The sequence below is a fragment of the Rhinopithecus bieti genome, unplaced genomic scaffold (assembly GCF_001698545.2).
Source record: "Rhinopithecus bieti isolate Rb0 unplaced genomic scaffold, ASM169854v2 scaffold_43555, whole genome shotgun sequence".
Taxonomy (NCBI): domain Eukaryota; kingdom Metazoa; phylum Chordata; class Mammalia; order Primates; family Cercopithecidae; genus Rhinopithecus; species Rhinopithecus bieti.
Window position 1 is genome coordinate 229,457 of NW_016817848.1, and position 26,787 is coordinate 256,243.

Below are 26,787 nucleotides of genomic sequence, written 5' to 3' on the forward strand. Positions count from 1 at the left end.
AGCTCAGGAGTTCAAGACCAGCCTGGGCAACACGGCAAGACCCCATCTCTTAAAACAAACAAACAAAAAGTTTTAAAAAAACTAGTTGGTGTGGTGTCACATGCCTGTATTCCCAGTTACCAGGGAGACCAAGGTGGGAGGACTGCTTGAACTTGGGAGGTCAAGGCTGCAGTAAGCTGAGATTGCACCACTGCACCCCAGCCTGGGTGGTGACAGAGTAAGACCAGGTCTCCCAAAAAAAAAAAGAAAAAAAAAAGGGCCTCAGTTCCATCTATATTAATAGGTTTCTGTGAATTCATGCTGAAGTGCTACATTAATTGCTCTCCCAAGTGACTAAATAGATACAATAGGAAAAGGTGACTGGTTTCACAAAAGGAATTTTGTTCTGCACAAGTTCTCAAAAAAGACCCATGACCTCAAGAGTTGTTCACATCCCCACCCTCAGGGGCACAGTGCCCATGCAAAGGTAGGCCCACTCCTGCTCACCTCTGCTCCAATTGCCCCTTCCCCAAACACAGGGCCACTTACCGCTCTGCATATGGCCCACAGACCATACCCTCCTTCACTTGCTGATCTTCTCAAGGCCCCCAGGGAAAGCCCTGGCTGACTCTGTTTGCTGGGGAAGCCAGCTCCCTACCACTGCGTGCAGTTCTCTTTCTCTCAGCTCTAAGAATAAGGGCTTGGCCAGGCATGGTGGCTCACACCCGTAATCCCAGCACTTTGGGAGGCTGAGGTGGGCGGATCACCTAAGGTCAGGAGTTTGAGACTGGCCTCACCAACATGGAGAAACCCTATCTCTACTAAAAATACAAAATTAGTTGAGCGTAGTGATGCATGCCTGTAATCCCAGCTACTCGGGAGGCTGAGGCATGAGAATCACTTGAACCCAGGAGGTGGAGGTTGCGGTGAGCCAAGATGGCGCCATTGCACTCCAGCCTGGGCAACAAGAGCAAAACTCCATCTCAAAAAAAAAAAAAGAATAAGGCCTCGTGTTGTTTTCCATTCTGTCTTAAAGGAAGAACTAAAGTTAACTCACACCGGAAAGACAGGAACTTGGGGATCACATGTCAGATCATGGGTTCAACAAACAGTGACCCAGGGCAGGAACTCTGAGTACCAACAAATCTGGTTTCAGAGACCAGGAGATTGAGGGAGGACCAGACAGGGGAAGTGACCTGCCTGAGAGCTCACATAACAGTCCCATGAATGAACCGGGTCACTGGCCCGCTTCACCCCATGTTACCCTTCCCTGGAACTCTGCAGCAGATGGTCTGTGGGGCCAGGCTGGGTGAGCCCTGACTGCTATGAGCCCTGGCTGCCAATCTTCTGGGAGTGAGGGTTCAGCTGAGTACCCTCCAGCCTCAAGTGACCTTCTTTGTCTCCCTCCTATGACCTAATTGAATTACCTACTGAAGAACGGAGCCCAGCTCTGGCCCAGCTTGAGGGGAGGCCAGCCTTCTGTTTGCTGGACCAGCGAGCTCCTAGACTGCTATGGTCACTGTGAATAGCTGCCCTTTCCTGGGAGCTGTGCACTGCATTAAACACTTAATGGACCTAAGGCTATCCCTCCACATCCCATAACACTGGCTCAATTACCCTCATTTTTCAGATGGGAAAGCTCAAATGTAGAGCAATTTGGTCCTTTGCCCAAGGTCACATGGCTAGCTGGTGGCAGACTTAAGAACCAAACCTGGATGCCTCTAACCCTAGCAACACATTATCTTACCACCCACAGAGCAGCTGCCTTCCACACAGGGGCACTCACACAAGGGCCCGGGGATGTAGGAATTCCATAGGGGGGCTTTGGGGTTGTGCAGCTCTAAAGCCAAATGATCCACACTGTCAGGTGGTGAGACCACTTGTGTCCCAACCAGGGCAGGTGGACAAGGCAGCAGGGCCTCTTTGTGGGTCACTGCAAAGATTAAATATTGACCTTTCACCTTAGGAAAATGCCCCTGCGAAAGGCAGGAGGTCCTCCTGGGGCACTCTGGGCTGGTCCAGCCAGAGTCCAGACACAAGAAATCCACTTACCACATGAGCAAGCACATGGTACTTTACCCAAGCACAATCAGGTCACAAAGGAAGTGACACCCAGCCAGGCCCTGCTGAACTGGAGGAGAAAGATGCAGCTCCAAGCAGGTCAAAGGCAGCCTCTCACCCATGATTTAATGGCCTTGGCTCCTTGCAAGATTTAAGCATGTATAAAAGTACTTGGCAACTCCTGCAGGCCCCAGAGGCCTTTCTTCAGCAAGATCAAGGCGAACCACCAGCAGCAGGCGATGCTCTCAGGCTCTGCCCTGCTGGCCTCTGGGTCTTGCACAATCCATGCGCTGACTCAGGCTGACATTCACAGAGCCTCTTCCCCTGAACAAAGCCGGCCCTAGGTCCAGTCTCTGTTTACAGCTGCCTAGTGACAGGGCCTCATGCGAGTCCGATACCTTTTCTGAGCCTATGCTCTCTACAAAACAGGAATGATCTTTCCTAGGTCACAGGAAGGTTGTAAAGAGTAAAAGAAGATCCTACGTGATATGCTTACTCCAGGCACAGAGCCAGTCTCAAGGTGGCCATGCCCTCCTGCAGGGCAGGCAGAGCAGAGACGTGGGGGACGTTCGAGGATATGCCACAAGCATCTGCTGTCCTGAAGATACTGCGTCTCCTTCTTGTGATGCTGGTGTTCTGTACCCCACTCCCCAATTACTTCCAGCACCAGCCTCTGTCCTAAGACAAAGTCCTCCTTTCCAAGGGCACCTGTATAACTGGGCTTCTGGAGACAAAAGTGAAGCACAGCTTAGGGAAACAGGGCCTTCTGCAGGCTTTTCGAGTGAGGTAGGAAAAGATGATGGAAAGAAAACACCAGGGAGTGGAGGAAGCCAGGACTGAGTCTCAGCTTTGTTCCTAACTTACAGAGTCAGAGCCTCGAGGAAGCCATCCCTCTCCTGGGTCTCAGTCTGCCAATCAGCAAAATAAGCAGCAGCAGGAGACCGATGACCTCCAAGGACCCATGCACATGCACCTCCCACTGGCTAAGCTTTGCCATTATAAATTACACCAGATGGAAACCCCAGGGTCCTGGCACTCTCCAGAATAGGAAATCCCAAATCCAGGCCTGAGGCATTCAGGAAACAACAGCGATACTTGTGGCCACTTGAAATGCTGATGATTCAATTGAACTTGAAGCCAAAAAGGACCAGAGGGTGCAGACCCCAGACCCAACCTGGCCCTGAGAGCCCAGTGGGCCAAGGGAGGAGTTGCAGTTAACCGTCCTGTGTTGAAAGTCTGAACCAAGCCACTTGTCAGTGGGAGTTCAGAAGGTCTGGGAGCCAGAAGGGATGCTAGGACTTGGCTTCCTTACGACACAGGGAAACAAAGCCCAGAGCAGGAGGTACCTTGCACGGGGTCACACAGCTATCACACCCCAGCTTTTCCTCCTGCCAGAAGGGTGGTTCTGAGAAAAGGCAACAACATGTGCCCTCCCAGCAGAGCCAGAGAACCCATGCGAGGGCCCCATTGTGGGGAAGGACTGCGCAGAGGGCTCCAGGGGCAGCTTCCACAGCTGTCTCTGTGTTGCCAGATAACAGAGAGTTGACCCCCACTGAGCCCCGCCCAGGAACCTGTGTCAAGGCCCTTGAAAGGAAGGAAGGCGGAGGGAACACAGTCATTCAAGGGAGGTGACAGGCAGTACCCCCAGGAGAGAAGAAACCCCCACCCTAACTTTGGTACAGTTCACAGTGATTAACAGTAGGTAGAAAACCAAGATACTAAAACAGTGGTCAGCATTTTTGTAAAGGGCCAAATAGTAAATATTTTCAGCTTTGTGTGCTGGATGATCCCCATAGCAATTACTCAACTCTGCTGTTATAATGGGAAAGCAGCCATAGATAATACGTAAATGAATGGGTGTGGCTGTGTTCCAATAAAATTGTACGTGTAAAAACAGGCGGAAGGCCAGGTTTGGCCTGCAAGCCATAGTCTGCAAAGCTCAGCTCTAAACTATCACACTAAAGCCATCTGGACCTGGAGAGGAAAGACGAGATTTCCTCCTGCTCAGCCACACAAAGCCTGGGATACCCTATACTCAGGTCTCCAACACTGGTATGTTTTTATATCACTGTAACAGGTCTTAATAGCCTAAAACTGTAAATAACACAAATGATATATCCCCACAACAGAATATTACACAACAAGAATAAATGATCTACAACTATGTACAACTGCATAAATGAATCTCACATATGGTATTAAATGAAAGATGTCAGACACAAAAAACTTCATACTGTTAGGGAAGAATACTTAGTGGAAAAACTATAACTAACATCCAATCAAAAGTTACTAGATAGGCAAGAAAAGGAAACAAGTGGGCCACAAGAGAAAAAATTCAGTAAATAGAAGACACAAGTATAACAGAGAAGATGAAATTGCAACAACTTCAAAACAAGTATTGCAAATATGTTCAGGGATTTAAAGGAAAATATAAATATGATAAGGAAAGAAACTGGAGACATAAAAAAGACCTAAATGTAACTACTAAAAATAGAAACTATAATACTAGAAATGAAGACTTCACTAGATGGGTTTAACAGCCAGTGAGACACTACAGAAGAAAAGATCAATAAAGCTGAAGACAAAGCCACAGAAACTAAAGGAGAGGGGTAAAATGCTCAACAAAATAAAAAACTAAACCGAGCCTCTGTGACCTAAACAATGTCCTAGGGAAATGGGACAGCGAAGGGGAGAAAAAGGGTGTACATTTGAAAACATAATGGCTAAAATATTCCAAATCTGATGAAAACTATAAACCCACAAATCTCAAAGGCCAATGAACCCCAAACAGAATAAACACAAAGACAACTATACCAGCACCTATAAAATTGCTACAATCCAGAATAAAAGGAGAAACTCCAGAAGTCAGCCTGGAGGTGGAAGGAGACACAAAGTATTTTTACCAAATCAAGTGAAAACATATCAAAATGTGTGGGATGCAGAAAATGTACAGCTTCAAGTATTTATATTAGGAAAAAAAGATCTAAAAATCAGTGATCTACTCTTCCAGTTTAAGCAGCTAAGGAAAAGCAAAATGATCCCAAAGTAGAAAGGAAGAAATAATCAAAATAAGAACAGCAATTAAGGTGAATGTGAATGTACGTAATGCTAACGAACTATACACTTAAAATAGTTTCAATGACAAATTTTCTGTTATGTATGCTGTACAATTAAAAAATAAAAAATAATTTCAAAAGATTTTTAAAAAGTAATTAAAAAGAGAAAACCAATAGAGACACTACCACCTAACTAAAAAAAGTCAGATACCGAAGAGTTTAATTTATAGTAACAGGAGGCAGAACAACCATCACCCAGGAAAGGGGTGCGGTGGGGTGGACATGACTGTAGGGGCACAAGGAAAGTTTCTGGGGTGATGGGAATGTTTTATATCTTCATTGTGATGATGGTGATTATGTGGCATGTACAGATGAGATTGAACTGTACAGTTAAAATGAATAAATGTTATTCTATCTAAATCAGACATCAATAGAAGTGATCATTATAAAAAGGATTTCCATTAAAGAAAAAAAGTACAAACAAGAAAAATCACTCCTGTAGACTATGCCACGCTGATTATTTACCAGCCAAGGAGGCAGAGTTATACAAGTACACCAAGGTACTTAAGACTTGAAAGTATGTGTAAGCATTTAACAGTCCTGTGTGCCAGACAATAATCTCAGAGCACCTTGAACATCCCTTCCTCAGTAATCCCAACTGGTGGTCCCAGCCTCACACTTGCCTAAGTTGGGAAAATTGGGGGCTGAGGCCATCCATGCAGGCATCAGCACCACTAGCCATTCTTTAAGTTCTAGTGGAGTTTCTGATTAAGCAATCCCCGTCCTCTGCCTTGGCAAGCCTAAATGCAGAAACACACACACACACACACACACACACACACACACACACACACACACACACACCCTGTGCCAAAAGGCGGTCAATTTCCTATGAATTGGGGCAGTCGTTCTGGGGATGTGATTCTGACTGTATGTCAGGCAGGTTAAAACAATGTACACACTTTGTGACCCATTTAATCTCACTCCTGGGGATCTATCTCAGCGAATAATTTCCCTCCCTTCCCTAAAGGGAAGAATGTGTATTACATAAACTAATCATTGCATCCTTATCTGGGATAGCAAAAAAATTGGAAACAACCTAAATGTCCAATATGGGAATTTCTAAAAATACGGTTGGAAAGATAATGTTGCAACCTGGAATGTTTTATATTAGTAGATGGTGCTGTGAAAATGCATATCTCAAGATTGCAAGGATACTACTCTACTCACAGGATATGAAACTGTGTGCCTACAGACAGGACACTGGGGCATGGAAGAAGAAATGCAGTAAACCTGGGATGCCTTGTTTAGCATTTATGAATTTCCATGCAATTACAAAAGTTGATTAAATACTACTTGAAGAGAAAAAAGGACATCTTCCCAGCAGTGAAAACAAAAATACACTATATACATTATGAAAACACTAGACTTTTCCCTTTTGACTGCATCACTGAAATGGAAATGAAGAAATCATCTGCCTGAAGATCTAGGGAACAGGTCTTGGTGTCTGATATCAAAGGCACAGAGTTCAGCTCAAATAAGGGCAATTCTCCATCAGTCAGAAGAGCCCAGAACAGCAGACTATCCTGTGAATTGGCAAGTCCTCTATAAAGAGGAGCATAATAAAGGTCGGATGAAGAGAATAAGACCCTGCCTGCAAAGATGCCCTACACAAGGGTAAGGAAAGAGAGCTGATCTTTCCACCTTGGGCTTGTCTTCTCTTTCTTGTGCAGGGTGGCCACATGCCCAGATTTGCACAGGACAGGCCTGGCGTACACCTGTTGTTCCAGGAACATTCTCAACAAACTCTCTCTTACTCTCAAAAGCTGAACCATAGATTACATGTTCACCCTACTCACAGGAGGCATCTGTGACTCTGAAGGAAGAGGCCTCAAGCCATGCTGGTCACAGAGCACAGGCGTCCATGGATCTCACCTCACTCAGAAACAGGCTGCACAGAGGCGAATTCACACATTTTTAAAAGGGTAAGCTCAAATAGACCCAAGTCACTGAGAAAGCCAATGGCAGAATGTCATTTAAAAAAATTTTTTTTAAACTACAGATAAGCAAAGGACCTTCCTGTGTAACAAAGGCCTACACTCTGCTTAGAAGGGGTTTCAGTTCTTCACTTTTAATCCATCTCTGAAGCAGATCCAGGCAAGGACTTCATCCAACCTCAGCATGCAGATTAAAGCAATGCTTGTGTTGGAAACCAGCCCTGGAGTTGCAGACATCATCCGAATCATCCCTCTAGAGGATTCACTCGGCAAACTTAGAAAACCCCAAATGCTTTGTGGAACCAGTGGGGGGTACAAATGAGCAAAGACAAAGGGCCAGATGCCACTCCTCCAGTGTATGCCTCTCCCAGCTTCCCTTCCTCTGCACGTCAAAGTGAGATCTTCTGTACCCATTAACCAACAACTCCCCAATCTTCCCTTCCCAGGCTGCTAGCAAACAACATTCTACTTCCTGTCTCTATGATTCTGACTACTGTGGGCACCTCATATAAGTGGAATCATACAGTATTTGTCTTTTTGCGTCTAGCTTATCTCACTCAGCACAATGTCCTCAAGGTTTACCCATGCTGTAGCATGTGACAGAACGGCCTTCCTTTTTAAGCTCTTTCACATCTGTATAATATCCCATTTTGTTTATTCACTCAATCATCGATGGATACTTTGGTTGTTTCGACCTTCTGGCAACTGTAAATAATGCTGCTATGAATGTGCACATGGGTGTACAAATATCTCTTCGAGATCCTGCTTTCAGCTCTATTTGTTATACCCAGAAGTGGAATTGTTGGATCATACGGTAACTCTATTTTTAACTTTTGTGGAACTACCATACTGTTTACCATAGCAATTGCACCATTTTACATTTTCACTAACAATGCACAAAGCTTTCAATTTCTCCACATCCTCAACATCTGTCATTTTCCATTTTTTAAAATAATAGCCATCCCAATGGGTGTGAAGTGGTATCTCATTGTGGTTTTGATTTGCATTTCCTAAGTCAAAGTGAGATTTTGCACTAAAAACAGGTCTAGCACAACCAAAGAATGATTTTTTTAATAAGTAAAAAACACTAGCGCTCTCAAAAAGCTATGTTGCATGGAAGCATATTTTCCCTAACATCCTTGTGATAAGAACCTCATGAAGCCCGTTCCATTCTCATCCTGTAAACCAAGAGGTTCAGAACAGACACGCAAACTTCAGTGGCAACCACATTTCTTATCCCAAGCAGGTTTTAACAATCCCTGGGAAATCTTGGCCCCGAAGTCAGAGAGCTTAAAAAAAAAATCTATTAGCGACCAAAGGGTATTTATCTATAAAGAATGCTATTGTGAAAAAAAATTTTTTTTTTTTTTGAGACAGAGTCTCACTCTGTTGCCCAGGCTGGAGTGCAGTGGCGTGATCTTGGCTCACTGCAAGCTCTGCCTCCTGGGTTCACGCGATTCTCCTGTCTCAGCCTCCTGAGTAGCTGGGACTACAGGCGCTCGCCACCACGCCCCGCTAATTTTTTGTATTTTTAGTAGAGACGGGATTTCACCGTAGCCAGGATGGTCTCGATCTCCTGACCTCATGGTCCGCCCGCCTCAGCCTCCCAAAGCGCTGGGATTACAGGCGTGAGCCATCGCGCCCAGCCTATGAAAATAATTCTAAGTGAGGGCAAACTACTAAATAAAACATCATATTTGTTCCAACACCTAGAATGGGTCACAGAAGCAACAAGCTGCCTTCTGCACGTTGAAACTTGCCTGCTGAGCCCAGTGTCCACCATCAGCATGTGCAATCCTTCCGCACCACTGCTCACTGTTAATTCATTAAACAAAATACAAATAAAAACACTGTGCAAAATCATCTACCTGGGCTTTGCTTCAAAATAATCCAAAGGGTTGGGCAGGGAGATACAAACCAAATAAGCTAGATGGTGGGAACATAGAGCTCATTTTATTATCCTACTTTTATATTTTCTCCATTTTAAAAAAAGAAAACTTATCTGAAGAGGTAAAGGCTTGGGCATTCCACTTTATACATTTTCAGCAACCTGAGGCAGACACTAGGCAGCTGAGAGTGCTACGTCACAAGGAAAACACTGAAGCTTAGCCAGGTCACTCAGCTCAGGGAGACCCTGGGTGCCCAGAGCCAGCCCGGCACACTCCTGCTACACCATGAGCTTCCCAGAGGGCCGTGCGCCCCAGTGTCAGGCCTCACCCCACATTGCCAGCTCCAGTGCAAATGAAGACTGCACATCACTACCAGGAACCCAGTGGGGAGGGTCCAGCAGCTTCCCCCTAAGCAAGGCACTTGGCCTCCCATTCTTATTTCCCAACCAAGCTCTCTCATGCTTGGTCTTCCTGGCTGTTCCTGTTTGTTCCTTCCTGTTCTGCCCCAACACACACTAACTGAAAAATGATTAACTTTCAACACACACATTGCCAAATCTGCAAAAGGCGGAAAACACTGCAGCACCCTTCAACCACCAAGCAGATTTACTACCATGCTGGATTCATGCGCTCCACTACTGGAATATAGTGCAGCAAATGTGTTACCAGGCAAGTTAGTAGAGCTCCCTGGTGTCAAAAACTCTCTCCTGAAACCCTCTGAAGAAACGAAGATACTAGGGCCCTCAGCTACAGCAGTAGTGGGAGAGTGTTGCTCTAGCTGCAGAAATTAAGATGAGAGTCGGAGGTTGAGGCACAAAGCCAAGCAGCACACCCACAGAGGGGAACAACTGGGCATCCAAGTGTCCAAGTGTCAGACTGCCTGCCTAGCCCAGTGACCCTCCACCATATACTTGGCTGGGGGTGCAGGATGGTGGAGGGGGAACATCAGTTAAGGGCAGGGGCTCTCCAGACAGGGAACAATGCTGCTCTGAGAAGCCACACATCATAAGGATGGAGCATGGACTCCCGCATTAAGAGGGACCCAGAAGCACCACATCAAATATCCAGCAATGCCCTATTTCAGGAACAGTGATGCAGTTGCTGGTGCAAAGTTATCAGAGCACAGGAAAAGATGTGGGCTAAAAGACCAAGCCATTGAATCTCACCTTATTTCTCTAGGACAGAAAATCCCCAAACACACTAAATAAATCACCAGGAGATGAGGCTGTAAAATCAAGCTTGCAAAGCTGAGAAGACTTAGTAAGTCTGCCTTGTTTTCAAGAGTTCCAGTCCCAATAGAAGATGCCAAATCTGCAGTAGAAGCAAAATATGACATCATGGCCACTCATTCTGTCCTCCTTTCTCCACCTACACCCACACAGATATTCATAAACTATGTTTAATGGTTTTAAAAGCCTCTGTGCATGATCATGTCCCCAGGCCCTCCTGCACAGAATCAATGTCTGCCTCTCCCTGGACCAATCTCACTGGCAATAAACACATGCTGTAACTCCCTTAACCCCCTGACCATCTCCAGCCAGTGTCCAACTTTTCTTCTCCTCTTTAAGGCAAGCATCCTTGGAAGAACTGTCAAGAGTCATTCCCTTCACTTCTTTACTTCCCATTGGCTCCTCAGCCAACTCCAGCTGGGTTTCTATCCACCCACCCCGATCCGCTACCCAGAGCACACAGTGGTCTCATCAAGTTCATCAACAACCTTCACTTTGTCTAAGCCATTACCAATGTTCTGTCCTCATCCTTCTTCGCCTCCCTGCACCATGGTTGACTGTGCCTTTCTACTTTAAAGGCTTCTACAACACACAATCTCCTGGTCTTCCCTTTACCTCGGACCACTCGCTCTCAGCTAACTTGGGAGTGAGTTAGCTTCCTCGACCCAACCTCTAGCATCGTAGGGCTCAATATTCAGACCTCTCCTCTTCTCAGTCAACAGACTCATTTTCCACGCTCTCATCTGGTCCAGCCCTTCCTCTGATGGTGGCTGGCCAAGACTTCCATCTCCAGGACAGTCAACAACAAAGGAAATGGTATCTCCCTGAGGCTGGCTATGAGATAATTTAAATGTACCCCCCTTCTATCCCAAATCCCATCTCAGAACCTGGTCATTCTGCAGAGTGACTCTCCAGTCACTCCAAAATCAGATCACACCACCCAACTTACAAGCCTTCCAATAATTATTTAAAGCAGTAAAAAATAATTCCAACTATTTATTGAGACCCATGTGATCCTTTGTGACCCGGCTCCTGCATGCCTCTGTCCCTACCTGTGTCCCTTCTCCCACTTACTCAGCTCCAGCCACATGGCCTTCTGTTTGTCCTTTGCACACACAAAGCTCATTCCTGCCTCAGGCCCTTTGCAGCTGCCATTCTGTCTGTCTGGAGCATTCTTCCCCAGATCCCTGCTTGGCCACCTCTTCATTAGTACTCAGTTTTCAGCCCACAAGTCACCTCCACAGAATGCCTTTCCCTGGCCACCCTAGCTAAGGAGCATCTCCCTCACTGTCCTGTTGTTCAGGAGGCTAACATGGCTCTTGGTTACACATAAGCACTATAAGAATAGCACTTTATTGCCCTTGTCTGCTATCACCTCCCAGAACCTAAAACAGGGTCTGGCTCATAGTCAGATGCACACAAAGTACGTTGCTGCTGATGTCTCATTGGGGCACTCCCAGGATCGGAACAGGGGGCAGGTGAGGGAGACAGACAGGCATCTGGGTCAGAGTCTCAAGGCTTCCTGAACCCCCAAGGCTGGGTTGGCCTTACTCTGGCTATCAATCACCTCGGCCTTCGGCCTTCCCCCATCCCCACAGTTGCAACTGGTTCTGTGAGGGTAGGGGTCATTGACCCTGCCCACCACCTTATCCCAGAGCTTTACATAGTGTCTCGCATATTAAGAGTGTGGAAAACCATAATTTACTGAATAAAGGACTAAACAAGGGAATGTGGTCACTCTCATCCACTTACCCAGAAGATGATGTTGTAGCTGAAAAGGAGGTACTTGTACCAGCAGCTGACCTTGGCGTTAGAATATCTATAATAGTGCATCTTCTGAGAAGCAGAATCTGCGGAGAGATGTGTGACTAGTGAGATGACAGGCTCAGCGTTTAAAACCTCTCCCCAAAACCTGCTCATAGGCAGATTCCAGAAAGCTCCCGATCATTTCCCCTCACGACCCTTTACCGGTCCAAGCAGAGGCCTACTACCAAGGCCAGGTATAGGTAATGCAAAACTCAGGTTGAATCAGCTCTCCAAAACACAAACGAAAGGATAAGGGACATTTTTGAAAGAAGGAAGAAAGATGCTTTTTAAGTGTCTTTTAAGTACCAAGAATTCTGCTTGGAGCCTTCCCAAATATTGATCTCATCACCTCTTGACTGGGAATTGATTTTTTTTCACTTCCTGGTTTAGGAAACCATTCAGAAAGATCACATGACTTGCCCAAGGACAAGAGAGCAGTGATAGCCCAGGATTGGAACCAAGGACAGGGGACTTCACAGTCCACGTTCTTTCCACCCACCAGAGCCAACAGAAGAAACAGGGGCTTGACCACAAAGAGCCACATTTGGGAGATGAACGTGCAGGCAGGTCTGGACATGATCCAACTGTACCCAGTGAAGAAAAGCCAAGATGAGGGCTCCATATTCATTCATGCAGCATCTTCTGAGAACCTCTGAAGCTCAGCCCTCAGAGGTGAGGAAGGCCACTGGAGCCAGCAGCCATCCCCCTGCTCCCTCCCTCCCCTGTCACCCGTACCCTGCCCCCCCACCTCAACCCAGACCATAGCCATAGTTTTGTCCTCCAGGGCTGTCATGAAACTTGGACTACAAAGCCTACGTGGGAAGACCCTGTGAACTACAGAGTGAAGGGTGGGGCCACTGATTTTTATCTGTGTCTAACCCCCAAAGCAACCTCAGAGATCCTACCGCAGTAGGGTGCTATTTCTGAGGGACTTTTCTGAGGGCCTGGGCTACTTTTACTGCTTTCCTTTTTGAACCCCAGTGGCAATCCAGGTGGACCCCTAAGTCCTCCACGGTCCCCTGCCCCCAGTGCAATGGCTGAACAGTGGGAAAGGAGGGAGTGCCTCAAGTGGATAGGTAGGAACAGGATCAGAGGCCCACAGGGCAGTGGTCCCATGCCAGCCCCCTGCTCACCCCCCAGCTTCCCAGGTGAGGAGAGTAACACAGCACAAGGCGAAAGCAGACAAGGCCACCCTAGAGGTGAGGAGGCGACCGACCCACATCCGCCAGTGAGAAACCAGCTTCCACGTGGTGGCTACTTGCAAAACCCCTTCCTGTGAGGCTGCCACGGCCGGCTGGCTGCTGCTCTGCAATGTTCTCAGAAAGAAGTGCCAAGAAGGGACATGAAACCACACTCCTCTGGAAACGGAACCCGTGACCGCTCCATCTCTCCCATGGTGTGGAATCGACAGGCACAGCCTAGACACCACCACTCATCCACCGGCCCCTCCTTCTGTATGACCTCAGGAACCAGCAGGGGAGAACAACAGGCAGACCACTACCCAGCTGCCCCATCCCCACCTCCCGCCCTACCACCGCCCCACCAGCAGAAGAGCACGTCCATAAAACTTGCCTCCAAGAATGAGTGTGTGAACACAACCACCTGCTGCCCAAGGACTCTACAGGACACAAGGCCACACACGAGGCCTAAACAACTGTCTGGGCCACACAGAGTGGCTGCAGGGAGAAAAGGAGCTCTCAGGTAGAGACACAGGCGCCTTCCTTCAGCAACATGACCTCAGCCTATCCAAGTCCCTGCTCTCTCGGGACCTCAGTATCCTCAACTAAAGTGGGGCTCTTAGTGACCTACCCCTAATGTCACTGGCATGAGGGGCCTGGCTGGCAGCATCGGAATCACTTATTCTAAATACAGATCCCAGCCCCCAACACAAGGTTCTGGTAAGGAAGTCTGCGTTGGAGCCCTGAATCTGCATTTCTGACAAGTCCCCCCACCCCCGCCCCCACCGCGATACTGACATGCCAGCAGACCCATGCCCAGCAGATCAGGTATCAGCTTAGGCACCGAGGGCTGCAGCAGTCCCCTTGGGGATCTTACAAAGGTAGATGGGCCTGTGAGCTATGATGCAGCACACGGATTCACAGAGAGGGGCTCCTTGTAGGCAACTAACTTAATGGTAGCTATAGCTAACATTCACCAGTTTGTTTCAGATTACAGGGCCCCACAGCACTGGGTTGGTTTGCTAATGTTTTGTGTAGGTGGAGATAGCAGTCTCACTATGCTATGTTGCCCAGGCTAGTCTCAAACTCCTGGCCTCAAGCAATCCTCCCTCCAGGGCCTCCCAAATTGCTGAGATTACCTACACGAGCCACCACACCCAGTCAATGGTTTGGCTTTTTTAATCGTTCTTTTTTTCCCCTTCAGGGGAGGGTTGGGCTACCCAACTATAAATCCATGACTGGATTAATGCATATAGAATGAAAAAAAACTTTTAACCTAAAACTCAATTACATTTATCACAGAGAACTGTCAATTCAGCTGGAAACACCCTATGAGGCAGAAAAATGTTCTAAGCAGTAGAAACTCTGTTCCTTTTTATGGACAAGACAATCCTGCCCCCCCTCTTTCTCGTGGTTCCCAGAGGAGCCTGGAAAGTAGAAGGCTGTGCCCTCTAGGGAGCTGGGCCTCAGGAACTGAGGAGGGCTTGTCAGGCATGGAATCGAATGCCTTGGGATCCTAGAGAGTGCTCCTTTGACCTCATTTAACCCAACCCTGTAAAGAACTCTCCGGAAGCAGTAAGAAAAGCCAAACTTCCCCCTTCCTTCTTGATGAAAGCTCCACAAAGAAACCAGTTCATTAGCAAACGTGTCTGTGTTGGTGGCTCACCTCTGCTCCCCTGCCCGGGGCCTTCGCAAAATGACTGTTTTGCGAATCTCAACCTGATGGTCCCTGGTCTCCTGTAGCTCGCAACCATTAAGTGCATAGAATATGGAAAGGCTACAGGGAACATTTCAGGGGGATGCAGCTGGCAGGGAGGCCAGCACTTTGGAGCAAGGATTCTCCATGGGGTGCCTGGCTTCCCTGACCATCTGCTGCTTCACCTTCTACCCAATACTCATGACCAACCAGGAAACAATTCTGCTTTCAGATGCTGGGGTCCACACCTACACCTCTCAGAGACTCTCACAGCCACACCCTAAACTCCAAGCCCTCACTCCCTCCCTGGTAACATCAACACTCGGAACTACACTAGCCAGGGCCACACTGCGGAGTAACTAGGAAGAAACCCCCTCTCATCCAGGAAGAGGTGTGCCACACTCAGACAACGTATCCTGATACACGTGCCACTTACAACCCAGAGCACATGCACCACCAGCATTATACCACTTTTGGCCATTTTTGTACAACCCAGGATAACCCCATGAGGTCTAGAGGTGGGGCTGTCCCAGTGACACTTTTTCCCCCATCCTCAGCCCACAGAAGAGGAAACTATGGCAAGAACTGTTGCAAGGAAACATTTCAGTTTTCCTTCACCCCCCTCCCCCACCCCTGCCACCCACCTAACCTCGGGAGAGGGAGGGAAGGCACCTCTCACTCTGTCCCTCTCTGCTCTGTTGGTCAGCAGGTTGAAAAGCAGGTCCTGACCCTCCATGGGGCTGGCAGATCCTGGTCTCCACACAGTTTAAGCTGAGGGAGGTAAATGGGAGACTCATTTGGACTCCAGCCTAAGCCACATCCTCCTACACAGTGTATGGTGGCCTTCTATCTGTGGAAGGGTAATGATGGAGCTGCACAACAGGTGTGGCTCGGAGGCTTCAGAACCCCAAGGGAGGAAAAAAGGACTGAGCATTCCTGAGCCACCAAAGGAGCTACTAGTGCATTTACGCAAAAATGCAGGAAGGCTGATAAGGCAGTAGTGCTGAAACTAGAACCCAGATCTGACCCGAAATGATTCCCGAAATGACCATGGTCCCTAGCATCTCACCTCATTTGCTAAACCACATCATACTGAAGGAAGGCAGAAGTTAGCCCTCTATGAGCAGACGCATCCACAATGAACACTAACACCATTTATCTTACACACACACACACACAGACACACACGCATGACTAAGAATCTTCCTAAAAGTAGAGATGGGTAAACTTTTCACAAATGTGAAGTACCATTCCAGCAGAGGAAGAATCTCCAAAAGCTATTTTGTGTGCACAGAAAAAAAAAATTAAGATCTCAAACTGTCTCAACTCTAAGAACGTGATAGAAAATAAAGCATCAGTGTGGCAGGAAGGAGGCACATGTTTATCAAAATACCAACTTTTCAAAATGCGGCAGAGGGAGAATTGTTTAACAGTGGTGAGATAACTGGTTAGCAACTTGAGGGGAGTTAAATAACAAGCAAATAACAATTTACAGATTTAAAGGGCATACGCACATGCACGCAAACACCACACCCAGACAACAGGGTTTTCAATTCTATTTTACCCTCCTTCAACTTTTGAGGCAACAGGAAAAAACAATTTAAAGCACAGCACTACCAAGCCTGAACAGATAACAAGTCTAAAAAATCCCCATGATTAAAAGTAACAATAAAAACGGAAACACAAATGGTATCTGCAGCTGAAAAAATTACGACAGAGTAAATATCCGCAACCTATAGAGAGACTCATACTTCAAAAAGACTCCCGTTGTATACAAATGAACAAAGGATATGAACATCATACACAAAGGAAAGAATAACATAACAAAGGGAAGAATAATATAACCAATGGAAAAATAAGCCTGCGCAACATGGCCAAACACCATCTCTACAAAAAGTACAAAAATTAGCTGGGTGTGGTGTCTGAAGTCCCAGCTACTTGGGAGGCTGAGGTAGGAGGATCGCTTGAGCCCAGGAGGTCAAGGCTGTGATGAACAGTGATCACACCACTGCACTCCAGTCTGGATGATGGAGCAAGACCCAGTCTTTTTAAAAAAAAAAAAAAAAAAAGGAAAAATATTCAATGTCACGAGAAATAAAACTTAAAGACAATCCAGACATACTGTTTCACGCTTTTTTTTTTTTTTTGAAACGAGTCCTGCTCTGTTGCCCAAGCTGAAGTGCAATGGCGCAATCACAGCTCACTGCAACCTCCACCTCCCTGGTTCAAGTGGTTCTCCAGCCTCAGCCTCTGGAGTAGCTGGGACCACAGGCGCATGCCAACCAGGCCCGGCTAATTTTTTTATTTTTCGTAGGGGTTTCGTCATATTGCCTGGGCTGTTCCTGAACTCCTGAGCCCAAAGCGATCCACCCACCTCGGCCTTCCAAAGTGCTGAGATTACAGGCGTGAGTCACCATGCCTGGCCTATTTTATACTTTTTTTTTTTTTGAGATGGAGTTTCGCTCTTGTTTCCCAGGCTGGAGTGCAATGGCGGGATCTCGGCTCACTGCAACCTCCGCCTCCCGGGTTCAAGTGATTCTCCTGCCTCAGCCCACTGAGTAGCTGAGATTATAGGTGACCGCCACCGTGTCCAACTAACTTTTGTATTTTTAGTAGACAGGGGTTTCGCCATGTTGGCCAGGCTGATCTCAAACTCCTGACCTTGGGTGATCCGCCCATCTCAGCCTCCCAAAGTGCTGGGATTATAGGCGTGAGCCACCACACCCGGCCTACTTTACACTTTTTAATTTAACAAAATTGCCACTACTATTGTGGCAAAACATTTATTCCTTGCTAGTAGCAGACGAAACGGTGTTACTACCATTTGGTAGCAACATGGTAACATTTACCACCACCAAAAAAAAAAGTCACACCCTTTTTTTTTTTTTTTGAGACGGAGTCTGCCTGTGTCGCCCAGGCTGGAGCGCAGTGGCCGGATCTCAGCTCACTGCAAGCTCTGCCTCCCGGGTTTACGCCATTCTCCTGCCTCAGCTTCCCGAGTAGCTGGGACTACAGGCGCCCGCCGCCACGCCTGGCTAGTTTTTTGTATTTTCAGTAGAGACGGGGTTTCACTGTGTTAGCCAGGATGGTCTCAATCTCCTGACCTCGTGATCCGCCCGTCTCGGCCTCCCAAAGTGCTGGGATTACAGGCTTGAGCCACCGCGCCCGGCGGTCACACCCTTAATCAGTAAACTCATAACTAAGAATTTGCCTCCAGAAAAAGAATATGCATTAAGTGAAACATGAACCTAATGGTTTGCAATTATGGGACAATTTGTAAGCATGTGCTTAAAGGCCAAAGTGGAACGTTAAGAGCATGAAAATGGCTGCATGGAGTGGTGGTGGACTTACAAGTGATTTTCCAAAAAGGTTTCCAGCGTCACACTTACCATTACTACTTTTGTATTATAAATGAAAATGGGGTCACTGTTGATTGGGGGGTGCCCCTGCTGGGGAGGAGAATGCTGGCTACAATATGATAAGGCTGGCAGTCATTATAAACAGGGCTCGGCTTCAGTGTTGTACTCACCTGTAACATTCCTACCTCCTGCCCTTCTTTAAATTAAAAAAGTAGCACATTCTCAACTGTAAAATATCTCAACAATTCAGAATTATGAAAAGTGAACCGGCTGGCTGGGAGCAGTGGCTCACGCCTATTAATCCCAGCATTTTGGGACGCTGAGGCGGATGGATCACCTGAGGTCAGGAGTTCAAGACCAGCCTGACCAACATGGTGAAACCCCATCTCTACTAAAAATACAAAATTAGCCAGGCGTGGTGGCTCACGCCTGTAATACCAGCTACTCAGGAAGCTGAGCAGGAGAATCACTTGAACCAGAGAGGCGGGGATTGCAGTAAGCCAAGATCGCACCATTGCACTCCAGCCTGGGCAACAAGAGCGAAAACTCCATCTCAAAAAAAAAAGGAAAAGAAAAGTGAACTGACAATGAGAAACCACTAAACAAGAGTTTTCAAATCTTATCATGACCCACACAAAGAAATACATTTAACAAAAGTCAATCCAGTGCACACACACACTCACATGCACAACTAAAATGAGTTCTGTGGAGGCCGGGCGCAGTGGCTCATGCCTATAATCCCAGCACTCTGGGAGGCTGAGGCAGGCGGATCACTTGAGGTCAGGAGTTTGAGACCAGCCTGGCCAACATAACTAAACCCTGTTTCTACTAAGAATACAGAAAATTAGCTGGGTGTGGGGATGGGCGCCTGTAATCCCAGCTACTCGGGAGGCTGAGGCAGGAGAATTGCTTGAACTTGGGAAGCGGAGGTTGCAGTGAGCCAAGATTGCGCCAGTGCACTCTAGCCTAAGCCACAGAGCGAGACTCCATCTCAAAAAAATTAAAATGAGTTTTGTGAAATATGTCCTCCATCACATGCCGTGCATTGTAGATTTTTTTCTTTTCATTTTTCAAAATCATAACTGCACATAATCTAAGAATCAACTACTGTAAAAACCGTGTTGAGAAAATAGCAGATCCCAGCCCTTAGGTCAGGTTTTCCCTTTCTAGGTGACACTTGCAACTTCTAGCTGACTCTTGATGTTTACACCCAAATATCTCTTAGAAATGTCTGCATATAGGCTGGGCGCGGTGGCTCATGCCTGTAATCCCAGCATTGGGAGGCTGAGGCGGGCGGATCACCTAAGGTCGGGAGTTCAAGATCATCCTGACCAACACGGAGAAACCCTGTCTCTACTAAAAATACAAAATTAGCCGGCTGGGCACAGTGGCTCATGCCTGTAATCCCAGCACTTTGGGAGGCCGAGGCGGGCAGATCAAGAGGTCAGGAGATTGAGGCCATCCTGGCTAACATGGTGAAACCCCATCTCTACTAAAAATACAAAAAATTAGCCAGGCATGGTGGCGGGTGCCTGTAGTCCCAGTTTTCGGGAGACTGAGGCAGGAGAATGACGTGAACCCAAGACAGGAGAATGACGTGAACCCAAGAGGCGGAGTTTGCAGTGAGTCCCTATTGTGCCACTGCACTCCAGTTTGGGCGACACAGAGAGACTCCGTGTCAAAAAAAAAAATCAGCCAGGCGTGGTGGCCCATACCTGTAATCCCAGCTAATTGGGAGGCTGAGGCAGGAGAATCGCTTGAACCCGGGAGACGGAGGTTGCAGTGAGCCGAGATCGCACCATTTTGTATTATTCACCAACTTTTCAGTTTTAGCATTCCACCTTCTACCTTGGAAGAGGAGGACTTAACCCTTTACTCCCCACAAATCCCTCTCCCTGCAAGCTACCCTTCACGCTTGTCCTTTCCAATCTCCACTGATTTAACTGCAGTGCTGGCTGGAGTAATTTTCATAGCTGATCTTATTATGACCATGTGAGCTATCAGAGTGAGCAAGATAACACATGATTTCATTTCTTTTCCCGTACAACTTCTTGTTTTGCTTAATTTTCTATGAATTTATCAATATTTAACCGAAAATTTGATATCAGTTGTCTAAATCTACTCTCAGTGAGTTTTTTCACATCTGATGTTTTATTCGTATTTCTTCTTCAAAAAGAAATTCTCCTGGGGCCTTCGGAGGTCCTTCCATCTGGACCAATGCACAGAATTCCCTTTACATCTTTTGGGATACATCCTAAAGAAGATCCGGTCTTTGCTCACCTTCATGGAGAAATCTTTCAATGCGAAAGGCAAGTTTTCACATCCAGTATGTCTGAAACATTTTATTCTACCTTCTTTTTTTTTTTTTTTTTTGAGACAGAGTCTTACTCCTTCACCCTGGCTAGAGTGCCCTGGTGCAACCTCAGCTCACTGAAACCTCTGCCTTCTGGGTTCCAGAGATTCTCCTGCCTCAGCCTCTGGAGTAGCTAGGATACAGGCATGCACCACCACGCCCAGTTAATGTTTACATTCTTAATGGAGACAGGGTTTTGCCACGGTGGCCAGGCTGGTCTTGCACTCTCCTGGTCTCAAGTGATCCGCCTGCCTCGGCCTCCCAAAGTGCTGGGATAACAGGATACCTTCACTCTTGAATGAGTTTGGCTGTGTGCAGAGTTCCAGGCTGGGGATCAATTTCATTGAGCATGATGAAGGCATCACTCTCCCACCTCTTATATTCAGATGTATCAAGAAGCCCCAAACCACTCAGATTTCTAATCTCCTTACATGATCTGTTTCTTTCTCTGTGTAACTTGTGTATCACCCCTTTCTCCCAAGCATATTGACATTTGAAGGTACTAGTTTGGGTCTGCCTTCATCTACTTGGCTCAACATTCCATAGGCCCCTCCATAGAGAAGCTAATAACCTATTTCAGGCAATATTTTCCTCAATGATTTTGCCACTTGCATTCTTCTGTTTTCCCTTTCGGTTAGCTCCCATCAATTGATGTGGGAAGCCTGGCTGATGCTTTAATTTTCTTAACTTTTCGGCCTTACTTATTATTCATCTCCTCATCTGTTTGTTCTATTTTCTGAAAGACTCCCTGAACTTTATTTTCTAATAATACTACTGATATTTTTGCTCTGCCCTTATTTTTTTTTTAATTTTCAGATAACTTTGTTTTCTAACTGTTCCTTTTTATTGTATCCTGTTCTTATTTCATGGATATAAAAATTTTTTTCAAAATGTTCTTTCCTCTAAATAGACTTCCTTTCAAATTGCTTTTTCTCATTTGTTTTGCTTTCCTCCATTAGGCACTTTCTTTAGCCATCTAGTAATACCTGGCAGTCCTCATGACTAAGAATGAATGACTCAGGAACTAACTGGAAGCTCTGAGTCCCTGGGCAGCTAAGTTTCTGTCTCGGATGATCTGGTTGGGTCATTTGCTGGGAAATCCTTGCTGTGAGCATCATTTGTATTGTTTTCCCATCTTGGGCTGGTTAGATTCCACAGTGAAGACCCTTTTCATCTGTAAGGGCCTGGCTGTCAATGTTCTAGAAGCTAAAAGGGGTTAGAAGGCTAGAGAATGGATGTGGTCTCTATATTAACTCCCAAGAATACCTGGAGGCTCCTAGGCCCTTGGTTTTTCCTTCTGCAGAAATGTGCAACAGGCAGCTAAAGTCAGAGAGGCCAACACCCAGCATCATGGTGGAAGGAAAGGGATTGAAGGATATAACTGCATCAGCTGCTTTCAAACTATTCTTGTACTCAGCAACCTCTGATGCCCACGTTCCCCTCCCCCCACCAAAAAGTCTCATGCCTTCCACTCCTACATTATAAACCGAATCATTCATGTACTCTTTGCTTGCAAAATTTTTCTTGCTGTTGTTTTATTTCTCATTCTCCCTGTCCTCATGCATTGATTTCTTTTTTACAACTCCCTTTATCTTATGTGGGGTTTTAGGAGAAAGCAAAATCAGATGTGTCTACTCAGACCACTATTTTGTACTCAGAAGACCTCTAGGAATATTTCAAAGTATTTTTAATTGCCACCTTTTTATTTAGCAAAGTGAAAAAATCAGGAAGTATAGTCTATTATTACACAAAAGAAAGGGCAAAAGAGACTTGGCACATGTAATTAAGGTTACTAATCAACTGATCTTAACATAGGGGCATCATCTGAGCAATCCAATGTAATTACATGAGCCCTTAAAAGCACAGCTTCCTCCCAGCTGAGGGCAGAAGAGGAAAGCAGAGAAGCAGCAACAGGATGTGATGCACTGTTGCTGGATCTGAGTAGAGGGGCCACATGCAAGGACCAGTGAGGGGCTCTAAAGGCTAAGAGTAGCCCTGGCTGATAGTCAGCAAGGACTCAGTCCTACTGTAGCAAGAAACTGCACTCTGCTGAAAACCTGAATGAGCCTGGAAGTGGATTCTTCCTGGAGCCTCCAGAGAGGAGCACAGCCCTGCCAACAATTTGATTTGGGCTTTGTGAGACCCTAAGGAGGGAATAAGTTGAGCTATGCTGGGCTTGGACCTCTGACCTATAGAAATTGTGAGATTTAATACAGGCAGCCTTCTGGAACCACAGTTCTGTATCCATGGATTCAGCCAACTGGGAATGAAAAATATTTGGGGGAAAAAAAAGATACAAGTAAAAAATACAGTAAAAACGCCTGCAATCCCAGCACTTTGGGAGGCTGAAGCAGGTGGATCACGGGCTCAGGAGATCGAGACCATCCTGGCTAACATGGTGAAACCCCGTCTCTACTAAAAGCACAAAAAATTAGCCAGGTGTGGTGGCAGGTGCCTGTAGTCCCAGCTACTCGGGAGGCTGAGGCAGGAGAATGGCGTGAATCTGGGAGGCAGAGCTTGCAGTGAGCCGGTATCATGCCACTGCACTATAGCCTGGGCAACAGAGTAAGACTCCGTCTCAAAAAAAAAAAAAAAAAAAAAAAATACAGTAAACAACTATTTCCACAGCATTTACTTTTGTTTTTGAGACAGGGTCTTGCTCTGTCGCCTAGGCTCGAGTGCAATGGTACAAACTTGGCTCACTGCAGCCTAGACCTCCCAGGCTCAAGCAATCCTGCCTCAGCCTCTCAAGCAGCTGGGACTATAGGAGTGTGTTACCATGCCCAGCTGATTTTTAAATTTTTTGAAGAGACAGGGTCTCATTATGTTGCCCAGGCTGGACTCGAACCCCCGGGCTCAAGCAATCCACCTGTCTCAGCCTCCAAACATGCTTGTATTATAAGCGTGAGCCCCCGCACGCAGCCAGCTTTCACACTGTATTAGATATTTTTAAGTAATTTGGAGATGGTTTAAAGTTTAGGAAAGAATGTGTGAAGGTTATATGCAAATACTACACCATTTCATATTAAGAACTTGAGCATCTATGGATTTTGGCATCGTGGAGGAGGTGTGTCCTGGAACCAAACACCCTTGGACAATGGAGGGATGACTGTATAAAAAGGATGGGGAGGTCGGGCACCATGGCTCACGCCTGTAATCCCAGCACTTTGGGAGGCCGAGGCAGGTGAATCACAAGGTCAGGAGTCCAAGACCAGCCTGGCCAAGATGGTGAAACCCTGTCTCTATGAAAATACAAAAATTAGCCGGGTGTGCTGGCAGGCGCCTGTAATCTCAGCTACTTGGGAGGCTGAGGCAGAGAACTGCTTGAACCTAGGAGGCAGAAGTTGCAGTGAGCTGAAATCGCGCCACTGCACTCCAGCCTGGGTGACAGAGCGAGACACTGTCTCAACAACAACAAAAAAAAAGGATGGGGAAAGGGGGCAGAAAAAGAACATCACCTCGGAACAGAGTGGACCTTTAACTTAAAACTTTTTTTCTCTTTTTAGAGACAGGGTCTTTAATTCCCAGCTTCGCATAGTCCTCCCACGTCAGCCTCCCAAGTAGCTGGGACCACAGGTGTATACCACCACACCAAGTTAATTTTTAATTTTTTTGTAGAAATAGGGTTTCACTATGTTGCCCAGGCTAGTCTCAAACCCCTGGCTCAAGAGATCCTCCCTCTGCAGTCTCCCAAAGTGCTGGGATTATAAGCATGAGCCATCACGCTCAGCCCAAAACTTTTAGATTTACAGAAAAGTTCATTATCTCTCCTATTGCCAGATTAGCTCTATCAAACATCACTGCAACACAACTCCCTCAAGAACCAGCTGTTTGTGAGCCTTGGATCCAGATTAAACTCCAGCCAGTGCTTGGCAGCCCTATACCCAAAGGAGTCAGGCCCCTGGCTCCTCCCACAGGGACCTTCAGACGGGGAGGATGGCCGCCTGCATCCTTCCAAAAGGGTCTCCTTCTACCTCCAGTTCTTTAGCATCCCCTGATTCTGCCTTGCCCTCTTTGGATGATGCCCATTTCAGGAGCTTGCTGGAAATGTGAAATCTCAATTCCCTTCAATCTGCATTTCACTAAGATCCTGAATAAGATGAAAATTTGAGAAGCTCTGAGACAATAGGCTCATTTTTTATATATAAATAAAAGGTCACGAGGGAGGAAGAGGGGAGAGAAGCCCCAAAGGAAGGAAGCCGGATGACACGACAGTGGAGAAAAGTGAACTGAGTGTTGGGAAAGCCAGGCCCAAACCATGTGGCCTGACCCTGCACAGAGGCACTGCGAGTTCCCCAGGCTTCCCTGGAGTGACGTCCCTGGAGTGTCTGCCCCTCCTATGGGATAATCACATGCCTCACAACCCTCCAACACTACTCTGCTGACGGTTCCAGAGATCTGCATCTTTCCACACAAGCACCAGGCACAAATAGCAGACAGAGCATGGACCAAGGGGCCCCACCTGGATCCCTAAGCCTTCACCCACCCAGACACTCAGGAGCTTTCCTAAACTCCTCCCGCTCCAATACCTCCCCTCCCCTCCCCTTCACTCCTCTCCCTTCCCCTCCTGAGGGCACAGGTCGTTCCTCATGACCTCACAGGGAAGGTCTGAAGGTCTCTTACCCAGCTCTCTACCTCTAACCCCACCCCTCCTCTGGCCCCTCTTTTTCCTAAGGACCCAACTGACAATGACAACACCCACCACCCATATCCTGAGCTACACCCCATGCCCCCAAATTATCCTTGCTATCCCCTTCCCTCTCATTCTCTGAAGCCAATCCTTCAACACCACTTGGCCTTTCAGGCTCCCAGAACTGGCCTCTGACCTGATCACAGGCCCATCCCAGGGAAGGGCAGCCACATCCCCCAAGGAAGGTGGAGTTCCTGCTGCACCTCCAGTAGCACCTGGGGCCTGGACATTCCTACCATCTGAGAAGGGGGTCTCTAGAGCCCACTAGGTGCTGGGGAACATTCACAGGCCAAAGGAACAGACAGGCCAAAGGAACAGGCAGGCCCAGGGAGAGAAGCCTAGGAGGAGGCAGGCGAATATGAAAGGGAATGGGCCCCAGTAGGAAAGAGAATCACTAAGGCAGGCCAGGGCAGGCTGCTCAGCTGCCCACAGGAATCTCACCCTCTGAGGGTGGAAGGAGGGGCTCGGCTCTTTCTGACTCACCCCTTAGAGCCAGAACTGTCCATGTACATCCCTGATCCATTCCCTCATTAACCCAAACACCACACCCAGGGGCCACCAGAAACACTGCAAAATCAGACACCATGGCATGTGAACCTATGGATTATATCAAAAGAGAAAAAAAAAGTAATTAAAAAAAACAAACACCATGGTGGCAGCAACCACTCACTGGGGTGAAGAAGTTTGACTCTTTACTGTGGGAAGTCACTACACAGCTGCACAATGTCGGGGGGGGGGGCTGGATCCCCTACTTTATCACAGGGTGACAAACACTACCCTGGCACAGTGTGGTGAAGGTGGGCCCCCGGCTTCCAAGGTCATCAAGCCCCTGACCGCCAGCTCTGGACGGCCTCCACGCAGAGGCGCAGGAGAGGCTGGGCCCCAGCCCTGAGCTCCACTGGGCTCTCCAATGGGCCTGAGGGTCTCAGTGCCTGGCATCCTGTAAAATCCCTGATATTAGCGACTGAAGCACTGTGAATTTCCACCACCAAAACCCCACAACCCAAAACCTGCTGAGTTTCAGGACACCGAGGGGCCTCCTCATTAACCTGGTGAGAGGAGGCCTCTGTCTACCTCAGTGCTGTCACCAGGAAAGCAGCAGAGTGGGTGGATGTGGGTCAGGGGAGGCCTCAGCAGGAAAAGCACTGGGCCTGGAATGGAGGTCACCTAGTCCAGTGACTTCCAAGCTTACTATTTTTATTATTTTTTAAACTACAGGAGGCTTTGTTCACAGAAACTCTGACCCAGAAACCCAACATAGAGGCAGGCAGAGCAGGACACTTTTATCTTCAGGTGGCTGGGGAAAGGGAGACTTCACAAGGTGCACACTAAAAACCACGGGCCTGGTGCAGCTGATGCCACGCTCCACAGGACAGCAGAATGGCTCAAGCAGCTGCCTCCAGAATCCTATGGCGACTAGTTCAACAGAACTGTAATAGGCCTGGAAATGCATGTTTTGAAGAGCTGTCATTCACAGCAGCTTGAAAAAGCCCC

At 47.2% G+C, this 26,787-nt stretch overlaps 1 protein-coding gene across 4 annotated transcripts in view; it reads right to left on the bottom strand.

Annotated features, from left to right (window-relative positions):
* Positions 1 to 26,787, bottom strand: part of TSPAN14 (tetraspanin 14) — a 66,786-nt gene that overhangs the window by 20,715 nt on the left and 19,284 nt on the right. For all 4 annotated transcript variants that reach the window (XM_017856246.1, XM_017856244.1, XM_017856245.1 and 1 more), the window contains one exon: positions 11,964 to 12,061. In XM_017856246.1, coding sequence (XP_017711735.1) covers positions 11,964 to 12,044 — 81 coding nt within the window. In that variant the 5' untranslated portion in view covers positions 12,045 to 12,061. The remainder of the gene's footprint in view (positions 1 to 11,963; positions 12,062 to 26,787) is intronic.